Below are 20817 nucleotides of genomic sequence, written 5' to 3' on the forward strand. Positions count from 1 at the left end.
CAATGACTACCTGCTTTCCTCTGCCCAAGCAGGTGATTCTGTTGGACAGAAGCTCTGATAGGAGTCATGGCCATCATACCTCCCCTCCAGCAACCTGGGGGGTGGGGAGCATAGTGGGCTGCTCCTTCTGATAGCTTTGGGAGCACCATAGTGAAGCTGGGTTGAAATCCATTCCTACTAAGACCAGATTCGTGAAGTTCTTGGCTGATCTTTCCTACTTAGGTTCAATCTAGCCAAGAATAAAAATATCGTCATAATGATTTATCTTTTCAGATTATCCTGTGTTTTTACTTGCAGTTTAAACTTGGGTTTATTCTGTAGCTTTGAAAGAAGACTACATGATGCAATTACATCTTGCTGTTAGACACTTGGCATTGAAGGCATTTGAAGTGATCTTACCAGTTAGGTCATCTATACTATTTTCACATACTATTGTGTCTCTAAAGAACTGGCCAGAGAGATCCGTATCTTGAAGGTCTCAAGAGAAGGGGCTTCCATAACTTCATTGGCTGCTTATGCTTCCTAAATCTGAATGATTTTTCCATGATTTCACCTTGTTTTTATCTTTTGTATTTCCTTAAAAATGTTCTTAAATATCTTAAAAATCTATCAAAAAATTGTTTAAGTAATCATCCAGTCAGGCCCACTGTGTATAGTTAGGCAAGAGTTTTGCAGCACACCAACTTTGCACGTGTGTTTGGTGGCCCTACTTACAAGTTGCTATTTTCCAAACTTGTATTCGTCTTTATTGACCTTAACTTTGACCTGTCATCTCTTTTACAGTCCTTGGAAAATTTGGATGCCAATATTAAGCATCATGCTGAAATAAGAACTGGTCAATTTTGAATAGGACTGACTTATGGTTCTTGTATATTAATATAACTGAATGACATGAGAATTTTAATGATGACAATTATATTTGCATGAGCTTGTATTTATCTCTTGGTTTATTAGGACCCAGGATTGAGGTTTAAATTGAATGGGCGTAATTAATAACAATTTGAAGAACTGTTCAAAAGCAGAAATCAATTTGAAAGAAATTACATGAATATGCCAGGGAGTGAAGGGTGGCAGCAAGAGTTTGTTTAGTTTAAAATATAAAATGAATTTAATTTGCCATACTTGAGCATCTGTTTTGAATGTAGTTTTTTCCCAGTTTAGAAAAATGTCCAGTTCTTAGAACTGGTAGTGCTTTTAATAACATTGTGTTTTTGTGACTAAATCTGTCATGCACTTGAATATCAATTTTTCCTTCATCAGGCATTTCTTGGGTGTCTTCTCTTGGCCAGTCACCATATTAGGCTGGGGATGTAGTGATGAAGGAGGAGCTCATAGTCAAGTGGGACAGACAGGCACACAGTGTAACCATGGAGGTACTACTGGGCACAGTAAAGGCTGACCAGGTCTGCTGATGGGCTTAGGGAAAACTGGTCAGAAAGATGCTGTGTTTGGAAGCATAAAGAGAAGTGGTGCCTAGGATTTCATATGAGGTATGTCCCCCACTTCAGATAATTTATGGACTTTCTTCTGCAATGCCATTGCAGATGTAGACCAAAATCTGATGGATCGCCTCCAGAGAGTGAATAACACCTTATCTAGCCAAATTAGCCGTTTACAGAATATCCGGAATACCATTGAAGAGACTGGAAACTTGGCTGAACAAGCACGTGCCCGGGTAGAAAGCACAGAGCAGTTAATTGAAATCGCATCCAGAGAACTGGAGAAAGCAAAGATTGCTGTTGCCAATGTGGTGAGTGATTGCAAAGGTCTGAGGTGGGGGTAGGGGGGAGTCCCTTGGTAACGTGTAGCAAGTCTGTTAGCAGTGGAGTGCTGCTTCAGCTAAATCAACTCCTTGTGTCTTTTTGTCTCTAAGCATGGAGCAAGAAAGCCACATTGCTCATAGTTGTCATGAAATAGTTATCATGAACTGGCTAAAAACCAAAGGACAATCTGGGTCCTTTCTCTAGCTTTCTTCCTTCTATGAAAGCAGTCAATTTAGGCTTTCTTTATCCTTTATGGAAAATAGAAATAGTCTGCAGTCAAGGATGCTGATATTAAGTAAAAGTCTCTGAAATTAAGGAGGGGCCTTCTTTTTGCTAAGTAATGCTAATGAAAATTTACTTTTGACACTTGCTTTATTAAATTTAAATAATTCAGTCCTTTGAGATTAGCGCTTTGTTTATTTCCTCTGAAGTCGATCACTCAGCCAGACTCTACGGGGGACCCAAACAACATGACTCTTTTGGCAGAAGAGGCGCGAAAGCTTGCTGAACGGTAACCTCCAGACAATGGTTAAGTTATGGCTGTCCTCGTGGTGTTTACGTGTCATCTTATTCTATACCCACAGACACTTTCCACAGAACCCACTTTTGCAAAGTTTGCTCTCTTTTCTGAAATGTTACCAGCTAAATGTACTCTTTTCTTCCCTTTACTTTGAAATTAAAATATTTACTTTGAATATTAGAATATGATGGTTTAGAGGGAAGTTAGATTTGCACATCTCAAAGAAAACCATAACATTTTTAGATTTTTAATTTTGAAAAAGTTAATAGTTAACTCTAAGAAGTTCAGTACAATTTATTATTTTTTTAAATTTTTAACAGAAATGTATAGTTTTCAAGTTTCAATAGAGAACATTTACTAGCCCCCATAGTACTTTTGAAAATCCCTGAAAGAAAACAGACCATTTTATTACTGACTTTTTTATTAAGTGTAAGGTAATTTCTTAAGAAGACTTTAAATTGTGGAGGGCATCAAGTTAAAAAAGATTTTTTTAAATAAAATTACTAGAATGTTGGCTCCATGAGGGCAGGCATTTTTGTGTGTTTTATTCACTGCAGAAGTCCCAATGCCTGAAACAGTCTGGCATGCACTAAGTACTCATAAATGTTTGTTGAAAGCATTGCAGAACAGCTAGTAAACCTCATGGCTGTAGGGTGCTTAGGAAAGCCTGATGTTAGAATTTTAACCTCAATGTCCAGAGCAATTACATTGGCTTCTTGCTTTAACTGGTGCTCCTTTTCTGTTCTTTGTAACTGTAAATGTGTAAACTGTGTAATTTAGTTCATAGAACATTCATGATTTCAAAGCCAGATTTTCTGATTAAAAGAAGACAGCTGAAAACATTATGGAAAGCTCCCAGGAAAATTAGGTCTTGGAGAAAAATTAATTCTGGTGTACTTCATAAATGAATTTGGAAGGAAAGTTTATCATACCCAAAAGAATGGCCACGTATTGCAGCACGACAATGTAATATGAAATTTTAGAGCTAAAAAAAACCTTAGCAGTTACCCAGCTAAAATGCACTATTGGGCTGGAGTCCCTGTTGACACGTTCCTTGCCATTTGTTGTTGAGTTGCTTTTCCTGGCCAGTGATTAGGTTCTATGTGAGAAATCTGAATATCAAAGCTATTTCAAGACTACATAGTGACTGAACCAGAGTAGTGATTAAAGATTAGCCCTGGGATTTGTGTTTATGACTAGATAAATGAGTTCTGGCTAACATAAATGGTTTTTTATATCAATTACTCTTAAATAACTATATTTAAAAGTAATTTTGGGGGGGTTAGCCTGGTGGCATTAGTGGTTAAGTTCATGCGCTCCACTTCAGTGGCCCAGGGTTTGTGGGTTTGGATCTCAGGCATGGCCCCGCACACTGCTCATCAAGCCATGCTGTGGCAGCGTCCCATATACAAAATAGAGGAAGATTGGCACAGATGTTAGCTCAGGGACAATCTTCCTCACAAAAAAAAAGTAATTTTTTGAAGAAATGTAAAACATTTTCCCCCATAAATTTTATACCATTAATTTTCTTGGAAAATAACATTTTCTCAGATTACAGAATGCTGTTTGTAAACTCAGCCCCACTGAAATGATTGCAAAATTCCAGATTTTCCAGTATTTGTAGAACTCTGCCCACATTAGTATATGTATATATAATAAGGTAAGCATTACCTTAATGCTTTTTCTTTCTCTATTAGATGGTTCTGTTTCATGGTTTATTTGTTCTTTTGTTATACAGCCATAAACAAGAAGCCGATGACATTGTACGAGTGGCAAAGACAGCCAATGAGACATCAACTGAAGCGTATAATTTGCTTTTGAGGACACTGGCAGGAGAAAACCAAACAGCATTTGAGATTGAAGAGCTTAATAGAAAGTGAGTGTAATTTAAAAGTGGCTTGTAGCCCTTCAGTTGTTCTTGTAAATAACACCAGTTCAATGAAAAATTAAAGGGTGGTGGATTCAGGGCATGCATTCATGCAGTAAGATTCTTTTGTTAATCATGCTTTTGCAATGGCACAGTAATTAGAACACAGGATGTAGAGCCATCAAGATTTTATTTGATCTAATTACTCTAGCTGCAGAGAATGGAAACAAGACTAGCCATGATCCTTAAAATTCTGCATAAATGAAAAAAGAAGATAAAAAAATCATAAAATAGAGAAAATATACTTGAGCTACAAATATTTAAAAGGTATCCAAAATAAAAAAGTATATGGTAAACCGTATGTTATAAATAGAAGTAATGAGATGAAATATAAGTTTAAACTGTGTTGGTATTAAGTAATAGCATTTTCATATAGTGTTTTCTTTGAGGTTTGGAAATAGTCACAGTGATTTAAACTGGAATGAACCTGGGTAACATTAAGATGCTAATAGCAACTAACTTTTCCATTAAATCATGTCTTTTGTGCCTTAGGTATGAACAAGCAAAGAACATCTCAGAGGATCTAGAGAAGCAAGCTGCCCGAGTACACGAGGAGGCCAAAAGGGCTGGTGACAAAGCTGTGGAGATCTACGCCAGCGTGGCCCAGCTGACTCCTGTGGACTCAGAAGCGCTGGAGGTATGGGCTGGACAGCCTGTATGCAGAGGGCTCTGCTGTCACTGCCATCACCCATCCACAGTCCCCACCCTCACCCCCAAACATACACACCCCCCTCACGGTCTGGGTGAGAGCTGTTCTCACTAGATAGCTGCAGCTGTCACTAGCACCCACCTCCTCTGTCCTCCAACTTACTCCCTGGTAAAGCTGAGTTCTATTTTAGATATGTTCATAGACCTTATGGAGGTAAAGAATCCTCTGACTATAAACATTAAATCTCAAAGACGACTTTAGTGATATGCATAATCACTCCTAAATCTTTAATATAGAGATCCAAATTATAATATATCTGGATTAATTAAAGCAGATTACAGCTAGACCCTTACTCCCAGGCACTATCTGCTTAAGAATGAGAAAGAAATGAGGGGGAATGGTTTAAATGAAAGAACTGTATCAAGATGCCCTGGGGCAGGTAAAATATTTTGAGATTGGTAATATTTTATTTTATATGTACTCTCATCATGAACCCTCATACCAGGCTCAGTATAAATGGTGTATTTTTTACATTAAACTTCAAATTTGTTAAGTTTGACTTCTTACATCTGAGGCGTGGACTTGATTTTTACCATACAGGTTTGGGTCTCTTCAGACATGTACATACTGTATGATTCCACGTATATGAAACTTGAGACTAGGCAAAACTAATCTATGATGATAAAAACCACACCAGTGGCAGCTGTATTGTTGGAAAGATGGGTGTGGAAATTGACTGGAAAGAGATGCAAGGGAATTTCCTGGGGTGGAAATATTCTGTATCTCGATTGGGGTGTTGGTTACAGGGGTAAATATATTTGTCATAACTCATCACACTAAACACTGGGCATTTCACTGTGTGTAAAGTACACCTCAGTTTTTAAAAAAGAATCCTTAAAACCTTGACCTGCACTGTTCTTTCAAAAATACCTATTGAATGTTAAATATAATTGAGTTATTAAGCTTCCTTTTTCATCAATTTATTTTCTCTAAAATGTAATGATTTTAATTGCTTTTCTCAGAATGAGGCAAATAAAATAAAAAAGGAAGCTGAGGATCTGGACCGTCTGATTGACCAGAAGTTGAAAGATTATGAGGATCTGAGAGAGGACATGAGAGGGAAGGAACTTGAAGTAAAGAACCTTCTGGAGAAGGGAAAGACTGAACAGCAGGTTGGTTTGATATGTAGGTTGCTTCATTTCTTGAGGCAGAATTTGAAACTGTCCAAGTGGAAGCTGTGTCTGTCATGTCGCCACAGTTGCAGAAACAGCAAACCACAAGTATTCAGAGGAGGGCCTTATGTGGGATGCCCAGGCCCAGCTGGCTGTGTGCTGGGATGTCTCAGCATGGTGGCTTAGGGGTGCCTGGCCTCTTAGGAGAGAGAAGGGATTTACCCTGGAGGGTTTGTCCTCTGATCTGCCATGTGTTTGCAGACTGCTGACCAGCTCCTAGCCCGAGCTGATGCTGCCAAGGCTCTTGCAGAAGAAGCTGCTAAAAAGGGACGAAATACGTTACAAGAAGCCAATGACATTCTCAACAACCTGAAAGGTATGAAAGGGTCAAATAGGATAAATTTGTATGCTTCCTCCATTAGGGTGATTTCCTTTTTTTTTTTTATTTTAAAAAAAATTTTACCATGCGACTTTCTGAACATACACAATGTGAAAGATAATAGTATAAAAAATCCCATATACCTCTCATCCAGATTCGACAGTTATGATTTTTACTACACTTACTTTGTCCCCCAACACCCACCCTACTTTTTTTGTGCTGAAGCATTTCAAAGAGGAATCCCAGAGCTCATGTGGTTTTACCCCTGTATTCCTCGGTATGAAAACCACAAAAAGGGAATTTTTTTTATGTTAGGATAATTCATGTAACCAAAATATGCCTATTTAGCTGACTTATGTTGGTAAATGGAGATTATCTTTAATTTTCTCTGCCAGTTGCATCTCAATCTTTGTGTTTCTTTCCTCACCCAAGATAAAAAAGAAAGGTGCTCACTTCAGTGTGCGGCCCTGGACTCCGCTCTGATAAAATTGCCGTAGGTTCTATAAACATGGAAGCCTTGCAGGACAGTGGTTGAATGTGTGGACTGTGGTGTCAGTGGGATTCAGTCAGAATCCCTGATCCATCTCTTGTGTACTGTGACTCCTTGGGGAAATCGTCTGCCTCTTCAATCCTCAATTTTCACACATATAAAATGATACATTGCCTGCATCACAGGCCCTAAAGCTCTTCCCTCAGCGCCTAACACGTAGTAAACACTGAATAAACTGCAGCTTTTAATACTGGTTGAGGTGGTAGTGATGACATCCTCAGTGCTCTGTGCAAAAATAAATTTTTCAAGTAAGAGTTTGCTTTCCAGAAACAGATGTTCATTCATCTGAATCTTCCGTGAAGGGCTGTGTGCTTTGTTCTTCTAGGATTTCAGTCCATGCTGTTTTTTGTTTTTCTCCCCTGACTTTCGTTGTTCATATAACAAAATCCCATTGCAGCTCCCTGAAGGGTCCCTTTTGGCTTGCCGAGAGTTTAGTTCACATGCATTCCTTGAACTTGTTACAGATTTTGATAGGCGCGTGAACGACAACAAGACTGCTGCCGAGGAGGCGCTCCGGAGGATTCCTGCCATCAACCAGACCATAGCTGAAGCCAACGAGAAGACAAGGGAGGCACAGCTGGCGCTGGGCAACGCTGCCGCCGACGCCACTGAGGCTAAGAACAAGGCCCACGAGGCGGAGAGGATCGCCAGCGCTGTCCAAAAGGTGTGCATTTCTCTGAAATAAAGTCTTTGCTCATAGATTTCTCTCACCATTGTCCACTTTCTTTCCAGACCCCAAAAAGCCTTTGCAATGTTTTTCCTTGACTCCAGTAAAATTATCTTAAACCATCCTCGTCGTTTATTATTTTTTTTACTCGGTGTTAGGATAGGTAACCACCTTGACTGAGGCGGGAGAATCATTGAAATCATCCTTTACCTTAAAATTTCTACCATGTCTCAGTGGCGGGGTGTGCGTTGTGAGGATGGAGATGGCTTCGGGGAGCCATAGAGCCCCCTCCCACCAAAAAGTCAGACTCTTCCTGAATAAACACAGCTCTTTGACATGGACAGTTGACATTTTTTTCAACCTTGCACAGAGTGCCAAGTCAGTACAACTTTCGAGCTGCTCTTTCAAGCATATTGCTGTATCTCAGCCCCACCTATTTAGTATTTCTGTAGCTGCCACTGCTAGGATTCTTTCTGCTCATCTTAAAGAATAATTTCTGTAGGCTGGCTTTTTCCTACTTGAAGGTCAATCTCATTGCTTTAGTTGAAGGGGAGATTGGAGCTGATTCTAAAATTATGTGTTCGAGAATCACACATTTTTTAGTTTCTTTAGAACAGTTGGATTTTGGATTAATTATATTTTATAAAATACTCATATTTCAGGATTATGGTCTTTTTGTCCATTACGATAAACTGCTAAGTAGAACAAAACTAGCTTTGAATTTAAAAATTAACCAAATGAAAGAGTCTTAATCACTATGGTGTGGTGGCAAGTGTACACCGTTTAAATGTTTATCATTTGCTAGCTGTATGACCTCGACTGAAAATGGCAATAATAGAACAGGAAGTTTTAAGGATTAAATAAGAGGATACAAATGAAAGTACTTTATAAAATATAAAATGCTATTATGTTAGGTGGTAATGTTATTTTTTTATTACTGCTGTTTGGAGCCCAAATAAATAAGTCAACATATGGTATAAATTACTGCTGTGTTCTTTCTGGGTTGTATTTTTTGAGCCATTTTACAGATTTTAAAAGGAGTGGGAGCATATTTTAGAAAAAGGAAAGCTTTTTTTTTCCATTAGCAATTGTTTGTTTTGTGCCTAGAATGCTACCAGCACGAAGGCAGAAGCTGAAAGGACTTTTGCAGAGGTTACAGACCTGGATAACGAGGTGAACAATATGTTGAAACAACTACAGGAAGCAGAAAAGGAGCTGAAGAAAAAACAAGATGATGCTGACCAGGATATGATGATGGCAGGGATGGTAAGTGATTCTGGCTTGTTTGCTCATAGGCAGGAAGTGAAGGGTGTTTAATCATAAAGATCCCCAACTTGTTGAGAAGAGTCTCTTTCATATTTCATTCATATTTCATCTTCTGTTTTTCATTGCATTTTCTGGTCAAGAATTGGGTTAGTAACTTACATAGAAGACAAAGAATTTGGATTTTCTGCCAGGTTGTTGCACAATTGTCCTATCCCAAAGCTACTCTGAGTTAAAAGCAAAATGTTGTTTTACACATTTGAGGTTGTAGGACTTTTAGAAGTATGTATTTATATTTTTGAATGGGTAATTCATAGATGTTGTAAAATCAAAAAGGAATACCATGAAAAGTTAATTTATTTCCTACTCTTGTTCTCCCAGCAACTTGCTCCCTCAAGGCAAAGATCAATTTCTAGTGTAAAAGGACGTTTTTGAAGATGACAAAACATACTAAACTTAATATCCAATTTAATCTTCCTTTTGTGATGATGTGTCTACATAACACCATTCGTAACAAAGTTGACTTGTGAATGCATGGCCCGACAAAGAACTAGGGTCCATTTTTCTGTTTTATGTTGTGTTTTGCTTTTGAAAGACTTTAATGGAGTCACAATGGAAATATTCCTTTCCAGTTTAGTCTGATTACAATCACAGTAATGACAGACGTGAACTTGTTTAATTGGGCACTTTCAGTGCAAGGAAGGGACACTTCTTCCTCTCCTGCTAAAGAACAGACCCTTCACTGTGGATTATTTTCCCCTGGGATGGAAAGGAGAAATACTAAGCCTATTAATCTAAGTAAAGAAGACTCGAGGGAAATGATTACAGGAAGCCTTTCTATGCAAACACCTTATTTCATTGTGCTTTTTTGGGGTTTGTGTGTGTGTGTGTGTGGATTGTCCTATTTTTCTGTAGCAAGGTATGGCTCAAGTCCAAGTTCCCATATAGTAAAAATATGTATTTCTCATTTGTGCTGAGGGTGTCTAGATTTCATTTTTAATACGGTTGTAGAAATGTTAGATTTAGAGCCTGTTGAAAGAGGAAAGGATATGTTCTCTATGGGCTTCCACAAAGGGTATGGATTCAATTCAAAGGGTGGAAAAAAGATTAATGTTTTTGTTCCTTTTGGTAAATAACTTCTAAGGAGCACAAAGCACTCTCACTTGCACTGTCCCAATTATATTTCTATCAACCCTGAAAGGTCAGCATTGGCCAATTGAGTCTGAACATATTTTTTGTAACAGAAAGAGTGAAGGCTTATGGTTGTTCTGGAAGAGGAGGCTGGAGACGACAGATTGAAGGCAGTAGTGTTGCTCTCAGCAGACCTTAACTAAGTCCTTTACCCTGCTCCTAGTATACTCGCAGAAAAACCTGCGAAGCCTCAATAAGAACAGCTGTGATCTGGACTGAGATTAATGATTTATTTGTGAAGGTTTTTTCCCTTGCTTTCTTTTTCTTTTTTAAATTTTCACCTTCTATCCAAAAATTTTGCATTGTCTTGACCCAAAAACTAGGCCAAACAATTATGTGGTAGGGAGCTCAAAGCCACTCATTTAGATCCTGACTGGATTTATTTGTGAAAGCATCTGTTTTCTGATATTTAGACATTTCCTCTTCCATTGCTGTTTCCTGTGACTCATGCACAGTGTATTTGTTCAGGTTTCATGGGATTTTCCCAAATATATTTACCGTTGGTTGACTTTTTAAGCGTAAATTGTATTACCCCAATTGGGGTCTGGGTGTGTGTGTATGTGTTTGCAGGGGGGGAGGGAGTTACAGAAGAGTGTCACTTGATTATGAAAATTTCCTGAGAATAGGACATTTCTAATCAAGTCCCTAAGACGGTTCTGAAGGACATGTTTTAGTTCTAAAATGTAGTTTTTAGACTCATCCTTAAAAAATAACTTGTTTCTGCTTGATGGATTTTATTATGAATACATCTTCATGTGTTCCAGAGTAAAAAAAGGAGATAATATTGATTTGTGAAATATAAATACAGTCAGTGCAGGCAAACTGAATACCTGTTCATGACTATTATATGAATTAAAAATAGTGACATCCTGAACATGAAGATATGACCAAAAAAAATTAAACAATGAGAGATTGTCTTTTCATGAGTTAGGAAAGGGGAAGGCATCTGGAAATTAGTTTTTTTGGTTCATTGGGGAAAAAATATTTCAAGAAGATGAGAACATACCATCAGGACTATTTGTGTCATTTATCCTTTTTACTTGTACAGGCTTCACAGGCTGCTCAGGAAGCCGAGATCAATGCCAGAAAGGCCAAAAACTCCGCTACCAGCCTCCTCAACCTTATTAATGACCTCTTGGAGCAGCTGGGTGAGTAGCTGTAGGGTCATTTTAGGCAGTCTCTGAATTCTCTGTACCATCCTTGGCATCTGGTGTAATTGACTCAAAAGCAGATGTTATAGTGTGAATATTGTGTGAACTGAATCATGACTTCAATAAACAAATATTTAGCAGATCCTTCCGTGGAATCTGACCTGAGTATTGGAATCGGACCTTGGTCCGAGAACTTATAAAGTTTTGAAGATATGCTGCCAGCTGGGGTGGCCCATTTATGGTCGAGGTTTATGATACAGTTGAACAGTAATTGTTCTTAGCTCATCCTGCCAGCAGAGTGTCTTTAGAGGATTTAAAGTTGAAGGATTTCAATGATAGAATAAAAGAGCACTTTAAACTGGTGGTGACTTCACTGCCTGGAATTTTCTTCGTTTGCTAATTAAAGGATAATCTGATGAGGTGATGTTTTTATCCCATGAGAGAGAGAGAGAGCTTAAATTTTCAAGGAAATAGAAGCATACTGAAAAGCTCTTTTAATCCGTTTTGATAGGGAGCAGCCTTCATTAGGGGACAGATGCACTTTTGTCACCAGCCTCCAGTATAAAGTGGTCATACTGTAGCCACTACAGCCCTGGAGCAAGGCACTGTAGTCTCATTTGCTGGCCTTTAGAATTTGGTCAGTGTTTTGTTTGGGGGATGGGGGATAGTATATTTTTTATCTGTCTCAAATGTCAAGAATAATAAATTATGGCCTGCAGATGGATTTTAAAATGAAAGTATGCTAGAAAGTATGCTTTTTGTGGCAGAAAGAGCTGAATTTTAAAGTTAGACTTGGGTTGGAATCTCACTTGGTTGCCTGTAAGCTGTGGAGATGGGCAAATTCCTTAACCTCTGAGCATTGCTGATGTAAAATGGTCTCGTGGGCATTTAGTTAAGTACAGGATGCATAGAGTGCTAGCCGTTGTGTGGCTGTCTGCTTTCATTTTATTATGGAAGCAATTCTTTTCAAAAGAACCTCTTTTTCTTGCTAATTTTAAAGTGAAGCTTTGCTGAAATTATTGCAGCATTTCAACCCTGGCCGTTTCCGTAGGAGGGCAACTAATAGTGTCTGACTCCTGCGAGCAGGGCATGACTCCCAGAACTAACCCAGCTTCCCCGGAATCTAAAAGCTGCGGGGTTAGGATTCTAGCTTAAAGATGTTTATGTTCCTTACATGGCACTAACATGACTGACAGATTACATATATAAACATGAAAAAGGTATTAAATGTTACCAGATGACCTTCGAAACTTCAAGTGAGGCTTAAGGTCTGAAACATGGTAGCTGTGTATTTAGAAAACCTTTTACAAAAATCATTTTCTCAGAAAAAAACATCAAGCCCAATATTCGTTATACGCTGTGACCCATCCCCGCTGGGTTCAGTCAAGTGTTTGTACTTGGTTTGCGTTGTGTACGCCCTTGTACTACATGAACAATCTGCAAGTCACATTTGCAGGCTGCCTTTGCATAGTGGCAGCTGCCAGGCTTCGTTTATAGAAAGGCTAGTGGAGGAACTTGTGGAGTGATGTTATAATTCTTACTGAGTGCGTCTGTTCTCTTCTGTGTCCTTTCTGACTCTACAGGGCAGCTGGACACAGTGGACCTGAATAAGCTAAATGAGATTGAAGGCACCCTGAACAAAGCCAAAGATGAAATGAAAGTCAGTGATCTAGACAGGAAGGTGTCGGACCTGGAGAATGAAGCCAAGAAGCAGGAGGCTGCCATCATGGACTATAACAGAGATATTGAGGAGATCATGAAGGACATTCGCAACCTGGAAGACATCAAGAAGACCTTACCGTCTGGCTGCTTCAACACGCCGTCCATTGAAAAGCCCTAGCGTCTTCCTTTAGGGCTGGAAGGCAGCACCCCCCGACCGGGGAGCCATTGTGAGGCCATAGAGTGCCTTAACACAAAGATTACATTTCAGACCCCCACTTCTCAGCTGCTCTCCACCACTGTCCTTTTGAACCAGGAAAAGTCACAAAGTTTAAAGAGAAGCAAATTAAACAACGTGAATCGGGAACAAAGGGTTTTATCCAATAAAGTCTCTCTTCCACTTATGGCGCTCCCTTACCCACACTTTCCCTTCTGAGTTGTGTAAGGACGTGGCATCCTATGTCACTGTACAGTGGCATAAATACTTCGTGGGAACCGTTGTATGCCAGGGCTGAGCAAGTAGCCCTCCCCTTCCCAATGACACCAGCAGAACCTCCTCAGTCTCAACACTCTTGTTTCTATGAAGGAAAGTTTGGCTACTAATAGTAGCATTGTGATGGCCAGTATATCCAGTCTGTAGATAAAGAACGTGCGCCTGCATCTCCTGCCCCTCCTCCTTGTAAGCTAAAGAAAACAAACATCCTGTGCCAAAGGTATTGGTCGTTTAGAATGTCGAGAGCCATCATCAGTTGTTTTAGCTATTTTGAGTATAGGACACTGAGCCATCCACGGGTAAGGATGCAATTATTTATGACAGTCTCCAGGAGAATATGAGACTGCAGAAGTAGGTTGAACATTTTCTCAATTGTTAATAGTTGACTAGGAAGGTAAACTTTTTCCACATCTTTGGGCAGCTGATAATTTAAATCTGGGTGGGCAGCTTGCACTCGCCAATAGACGTCTTTTGATATTCCTACAAATGGAATTTATTCAGAAGAAATAGGGATATGATAACCACTAAAGTTTTTTTCAAGATTAAACTAATTCTTAGAGCTTTTTTAGTATGTTACTCTTGGAACTAGTGTTGTTATCTGACAGAGAACAGTCGGTCCCTAAGATCTTGACAAACAAAACAAAAGGTAAACAACCATCCTTGTCTTGGTCTTTTCTAGCAAAGGGATAAAATTTAGATGCAACTTGTATTGTCAGGTTACCATATATCCATTTTTCTTCCATTGGGGAGAGAGGAACCATTTGACCCTTTGCCTCAGTTTTCTTCTCATGTTCCCATCTTCTAGAATCCCGCAAACACATTGTTTGCCAAATCCTGGTGGCAAATACTTGCACTCAGTATTTCACACAGCTGCCAACACCATCTAGTTCCTGCACTTTGTGATTTAAACCCACTCTGAACCTTCCCTCTAAGTGTTGAGGGAAGAGCCTTATGTGGAGTTTCCTAGTGGGCTTCTCAACTTTTGATCCTCAGCTCTGTGGTTTTCGTTTAAGATCACAGTGTGACAATTCCCTGCCACACAACCCCTTCCTCCGCCCAGTCCGCCTTCGAGATTCATATATAGCCTTTAACACTATGCAACTTTGTACTTTGCGTAGCGGGGGGGGAAGAAACTATTATCTGACACACTGGTGCTATTAATTATTTCAAATTTATATTTTTGTGTGAATGTTTTTTTGTTTATCATGATGATAGAGTAAGGAATTTATGTAAATATGCTTGGTCCTCTTTCTAGAATGGCACTGTCCACTTTTTCACTCCATTTTTCCTCTTCACTGGCATGATGTGTCTGCATACCTCCTTCCCTTCCATCTGCAATTCTTCGGATTGTGTTTGTTCCCCATTGCTTTGCTCTTTGCCTTGTGTTTGCAGCATGTCCATTCTCTAACACTAGTGTCAACCTGCTTTCCTCCACACACAGCCACTATACAGAGGTACCTAGAACCCTCTTCGTTGTGCTCATGGTGATCCTAAACTGCAGCACAAGGTTGTTCTCAATGCCTGCTCCAGAGCAGGAACGCCAGGTTGACAGGATAGGGTGAAATTAGGAAATTTTGCCAAAGGGTATCTTTGACATCAATGTGGATCTAGCCCGGAATGAGCTAGAAATGCCCTTTCTGGCAGTTATTTGAGCTGGATGGGTCAAGTCTATAAGGAAGGGCATCAGGGATAGGCTACATGTAGGTAGAGTGGGAGAGGTGGTGGAACTTAGTTCTTGCCCTTCCATCTCCTCCTCACATACCGGAGTTGGCTACAAGTGTCTTGACGTAGCATACCTCTAAGCTTTCACTCTTTGCTTCTCTCAGGGCTCTTCTGCTGTCCCAGGAGGCATGGCTCTTTCTTGCCAAGTTTTCACATCAGTGTTTCCTAGCTAGTTCCTCTTGCTAAGTGGCCACATCCTAACAGAGACATTTTGGTCAAGGTTGCAGGAAAAGGACTGAAGATAGATTGCCAGGGTAGTTTTCCATCTAGCCTCTGGGTCAGGTTCACTCCAGTAAGTCTTAGGCCACGGGGAAATTTCTTGGTTTTGTTGGTTTTTTTTGCTTTTCTCCTCCATCTGTATGGTGTATTTTTAAACAGAATTTTATTTTTAAAATAAAAATTCTTTATAAGACGATACCTTAATTACACTCCTGCAATATTGCCATTATTTTATTGTATAGTTCCAGTTATCTGTATTTTATGTGATAAAATTGACAGGGTGGCTGCTGCAGAATGCTGGGTGTCACAGGGAACATACACAGCTGTTCCCTGGAATTTTTCCTTTTAATTCCAACTGTGGCCCTTTTATATGTGCCTTCACTTGAGCTGTTTGCCTTAATCTCTACAGTCTTGCTCTCCAGGGTGGTGAAGAAAATGCAACACTCGGCATTTTTTATGTTAAAAAAAAAAAACCAGTATTTTATTTATAATAAAATCTGAATATTTGTAACCCTTTATATTTGGTGTGTCCTGAGTCTGGTACTGGGGACAGAAGATGTTTTGAAAGGTATGATGAAAGGGAAGCTGCTCATGTGGCTTCTTTGGGTTACTTATTTTCTTGAGAGCAATCCGATATGTGTGTATGTGTGTGTATATTTATATATATAATTTTTTTTTTACCCTTCTCAGATTGGGATACTTTTGTATATATAGTCCAGAGGTTGGCAAACTTTATCTGTAAAGAGCTAGAGTATAAATACTTTAGGCTTTACAGGCCATAACGTTCTCTGTTACAACTTCTCTGCTGTTGTAGCAGGAAACCAGCCGTGGACAATATGTAAACAAATGAGTGTGGCTGTGTTCCAAAAAAACTATTTACAAAAACAGGCCATGGGCCTCTGGGCTGTAATTTACCAGACCCCCTGGTGTAGTTTTAATACTTGATTAATGACTACTGGGGCCTATTTTTAAATTATTTGGGCTTTGTAAACTAGCAGATGTATGTAAAAAGTTGTCTTTCCACCTCTTAAATATGCACATGTCTTTGGCTAAAGGTAGTTTCTTCAGATGATGAGAAACACTTTCAAACATATAATGGAATAAAAAGGGAAAGTGAGTGAGTCATGTGCTGGACCAGCAGGCCAGAAGGAGCTAATTGTCTTCACCCCATCTGGGAGGCTGACCCAAATGGAGTAACCTGAGGCCAGGTGAGGAGTTCTGGAACTCCAGAGACAGCAGAAAGGCATTGATTTACTCTTCGGTGCTCTGTTTATAGCCCCGAGTCCCTGTGGATGACGTGCCACCTTCCCAGTCTTATAAATCATTATAACTACCATACCTGTAAAGAAGAACCTGAACTCGTCACACTTTCTCAGAGAGAGCTTTAGAGGGCACTAGTTACTAGCTTTCTTACATACCCTGTTCTTAACCCATTTGTAGGATCTGATTCAGATGCAAATATATCTCCTTTGTAGTTGCTGTCTCAGACTGATGAGAGATTTTTCAAGTGGCTCCTATTTTATTTCAGTCAGCAGTTTCTCCAAAATTGGTGTCGGCATAATATGATTCAAAGTATTGCCAAACATTTCCTCCTTAAGTAAGCATTCTAGCTCCCTCATAAATCTGAATTCACCAGCCCCACTCCATTAGGCTTAAAATGGAATTTCTGAAGAAGACCCCTGGCACCCAGGGAGTCATGAAGTGGAAAAGCAGTGGCACCTTACTAAGGTGAGGAAGGACAGAGCCTCTCCAGGCCCATACCTTACAGAAACAGAACAGAGACAATTGTAAATGGCCGGTAATTTTGCCTGTTCACACTAAGCAGGTTTAAATGAAGTGAGTATTAATAGTTGGAGTGAAAAATAAGAAACTTTGTAGTAAGTAATCTATCAGAGGCTCCACTGGTCCAGGGGTCATCAACGAGAGTGCTTTATATTTGTATTGAGTCTGCTAGAATGATTATACCTGCTCTCCACGAATAAGTGAAATTCTAAATAAAAATCAAATGTGTGCTGGGGCCGGCCCGCGGTCAAGCGGTTAAGTTCTCGCACTCAGGCGGCCCAGGGTTTTGCTGGTTCAGATTCTGGGTACAGACATGGCACCGCGCATCTGGCCACGTTGAGGTGGTGTCCCACATGCCACAACTAGAAGGACCTACAACTAAAAATACACAACTATGTGCTGGGGGGATTTGGGGAGAAGAAGAAAAAGAAAGAGAAAAGAAGATTGGCAACAGTTGTTAGCTCAGGTGCCGATCTTGGAAAAACAAAAAATCAAATGTGTGCTTAAGAAAGGGAAACATTTAGCGGAAGTCCAAAGAAAAGCTAAAAAATCCCTGATTTGGAATTCAAATAGGAGAATCCTCAACATTTCAAGTGTTGTTGTAACACCATGTCTTTGCTTTAACTCCTCTCTGTCTAGAATGCCCTTTCTTTCCCTTCCCAGTACAGGAGAGCCTGAGGTCAAGGTGTCACCTCCTTTGTTGAAATTGGCCGATCCTTCCTTGTGTCCGCCACCGCTTCCTGCCTTGTACTGGCTGCTAGCGTGGCCTTTGGACACGTGTTAATTGATCAGGTGTCTCTCACCCACCTTTCCACTCACCTCCCTCCCTCCCCAAGGTCCAGGTCTGGTTTATTCATGTCCACATCCTCAGGGCGAGGAGGCAGACACTAGTCGCTCAGGTTGTCTAAACATGGGAAGGTAACCAACCTTTCTCATCTGCCTGTTCTCCCATTCCTGTTACTTTTTTGCTGCTGTGAGGAGAGGGAGGTTTATGCATACTTGTTAACTCTCTCTCCTCCTTCCAACAGCATTCTGCTCCCTCAACACTCCCACCTAAGGAGGGATTTGTAGCACGATAAATGAAACCGCTGTCTTACTTATAGCCTCACGCTAGGTATTCCCATTGCTCTGCATGTGTGTGTGTGTTTTACCCACAGCCCCTTCTGTAGCTATCTCTGACTCCTGGCCAAAGTTATAACATTAATTCCATTTTTTCCCTCCAACTCCTGGGAACAGTACCAGTAAATTTCAGCAGACTGGTTGGTGTTTTATCCTGTTTGCGTATGTACCTTAGGAAGCCTTGTAATATAGGCTATAGAGGTATTGCTTATAGTTTGCTTTTATTTCTATAAAAAGTTGAGCATCAGGCCCTTGATCAAGAATGTAACCCTCTATTACAGCGTTGTTCCACGAGTATGTCCAAGTCAGTTAAAGTGAGTCTCTATGAAACGTGACTAGTCATACCTTTGAGGACTGCCTTTCCATCGTCTCATAATCCTTTTTCACCATAGCTAGTAGCAAAAAATTCTACTTGAACCTTAGACTGATGCTTTTGGGGCCCATTACATGGTGTCTGCCCTTATACTGAGATGTTTTGTCATTTCAGTAACTAAGCTGTATCATCAAATTTTGTGCCGTGGCAACCAGTTTTAAAAATTTCTAGTACAATTTCTTTCTAAATATTTCTAAATATACTCTTCTCTATTAATTGGATCCCAGCCATTTCTTCCGTGGACGTTTCTTTCCTCCTGAGCGTCCCTTCTAAGTTGAGGTTAGTGCAGAGTAAGCACAAGTCCAGCGGTGAGCAGAAATGTCTGGGGAAGATATGCAGTCCGAGCGTGGATTACACGTTCCAGGGCTGCTGAGCCAGCGTCCAGGATAAAGGCCCAGGAGAAACAGCTGTGATTTTGGTGATTACATGTTTCCCATGGTCAGAGAAGTTTGTGTTACAACTTGCTGATCCCTCCTGGCTCAGACAGTCTGCTTTCTGTGCTGTCTCGGTCGAGCTGATACAGAGGCCCAGACCTGGCCAGAGAGATGAGTTTTGCCACCTAGATTTCAAACCAACTGCCCCCTTTAAGTTTCTGAGGGACTCAGGAAGGACTAGCACTATCAAGATAGCTCGCCTTGTATACCCTGTTTTAAAGGGCAACTTCATAGTTTTTTCCTTCATTTTCCCCTCATTTGAGTAGGGTCTCCATCTAACCAAGGAGAATATTCAAACCCTGGTTTGCTGCTCCATCACCCTCACCACTATTTTGGCGCATTGCCTCATTGTCTCGTGATTTTGATCCATTTTTCTTTTAAGAAACCCTATTATAAATGTATTTTTTATTTTAAGCTTCCTCAAATCCCTCTTTTAGAGGGATCAAGGCAGGATTTAAATATATCAGTAACTTTCCCAATATTAAGGAACCAGTTAGCGGCAGAATTATTACTTGGAACCTGATTGTCCTCAAGCCATGTGCACCATGCAGCTCACAGCCCTCTTGCTGCTCATGGGTTTCCCTGCCTCTCTCTTCCTCCTCCTGAGGTTCAGGGATGAGGCACATAAAGCTGGTTCACCTTGCTTTGCCTTCACCTGGCTTCCTCTAACATTGAATATGACCATGGTGCATTTATCAGAACTAAGAAACTGAAATTGGTAGAATACTATTAACAAATTAATATTGGTAGAAAATTTTTAACAGTCCTTTGCCTACTTTTTTAAACACCTGCTTTTCAAGACCCCATTTTTTAAAGTAATACTGAATTTTAAAACAGAAAATGAAAATAGTCAACATCAATCCCCAAGCTATGAGGAAATAGGAGTGTGGAGTCCAAAGTAACTGATTTTACTTTTGTAATACACTCAAGACTGCCCAGTGTATAACTTGTTCATAGTTAATTGCAAATAATGTCATTAAACAACTTGCTAAAATGTCCTTAAAGTTTCAAAAGAGGTTTTTAAAGATCCATCAGAATGAACATATCATTTATGATATGTCACAAATTTAAGTATTTATTAGAAATAGGAAATTTACTTACAAAGATTACATTAAAACTTTTTAATTACTATCTAATTTCAGACTTACAGAAAAATTGCAAGAGTAGTACAAAAAAACTCTTATACTCTTTACCCAGATTCTGCAAATGTTAATATTTTACTACATTTGCTTTTTTGCCGCTCTCACTCTTGCTCTCTTGCTCTTGCTCTCTGGAGAGAGAGAGGGAAAGAGAGAGAGAGAACTGTTTTAAGTTGCAGACATGAAGCCCCTCTACCCACGAATTCTTCAGTATGTATTTCCTAAAGACAGGGAGCTTTCTTACATAACTACAGTACAATTATCAAAATCAGGAAATTACCATTGATACAATACAATTATCTAATCGACAGCCATTATTCAGATTGCGCCATTTGTGGCAGGCAGAATAAGGGCCACACAAAGATGCCCACATCCTGATCCTTAGAACCTGCAAACATGTTAGGTGACCTGGTAAAGGGGTGTTAAGGTTTCTGATGTAATTAGGGTTGTGAATTAGGTGATCTTAGATAGAGAGATTATCTTGGATTACCTGATGGGACGGTGTAATCATAGGGATTCTTATAACTGGAAGAGGGAAGCAGAAAAGGAGGTCAGAGGCAGGCAATGTGATAAGGACTCGGCCCACGGTTGCCAGCTTGAAGATAGAGCATGGGGGCAGGAGCCAAGGAATGTGGGCAGCCTCTA

General features: G+C 39.9%; 1 protein-coding gene across 1 annotated transcript in view; it reads left to right on the plus strand.

The window, feature by feature from the left end:
* LAMC1 (laminin subunit gamma 1) overlaps positions 1 to 15843 on the plus strand; it is a 116545-nt gene extending 100702 nt beyond the window's left edge. The window contains exons 19-28 of the mRNA XM_046680978.1: positions 1545 to 1750; positions 2195 to 2274; positions 4022 to 4159; positions 4703 to 4847; positions 5882 to 6031; positions 6293 to 6407; positions 7425 to 7624; positions 8735 to 8893; positions 11130 to 11229; positions 12816 to 15843. Of these exons, the coding sequence (XP_046536934.1) occupies positions 1545 to 1750; positions 2195 to 2274; positions 4022 to 4159; positions 4703 to 4847; positions 5882 to 6031; positions 6293 to 6407; positions 7425 to 7624; positions 8735 to 8893; positions 11130 to 11229; positions 12816 to 13072 (1550 nt within the window). The 3' untranslated portion in view covers positions 13073 to 15843. The remainder of the gene's footprint in view (positions 1 to 1544; positions 1751 to 2194; positions 2275 to 4021; positions 4160 to 4702; positions 4848 to 5881; positions 6032 to 6292; positions 6408 to 7424; positions 7625 to 8734; positions 8894 to 11129; positions 11230 to 12815) is intronic.
* The last annotated feature ends 4974 nt before the right edge of the window (positions 15844 to 20817 follow it).

Source organism: Equus quagga, chromosome 13, assembly GCF_021613505.1.
Source record: "Equus quagga isolate Etosha38 chromosome 13, UCLA_HA_Equagga_1.0, whole genome shotgun sequence".
In the NCBI taxonomy this organism is placed as follows: Eukaryota; Metazoa; Chordata; class Mammalia; order Perissodactyla; family Equidae; genus Equus; species Equus quagga.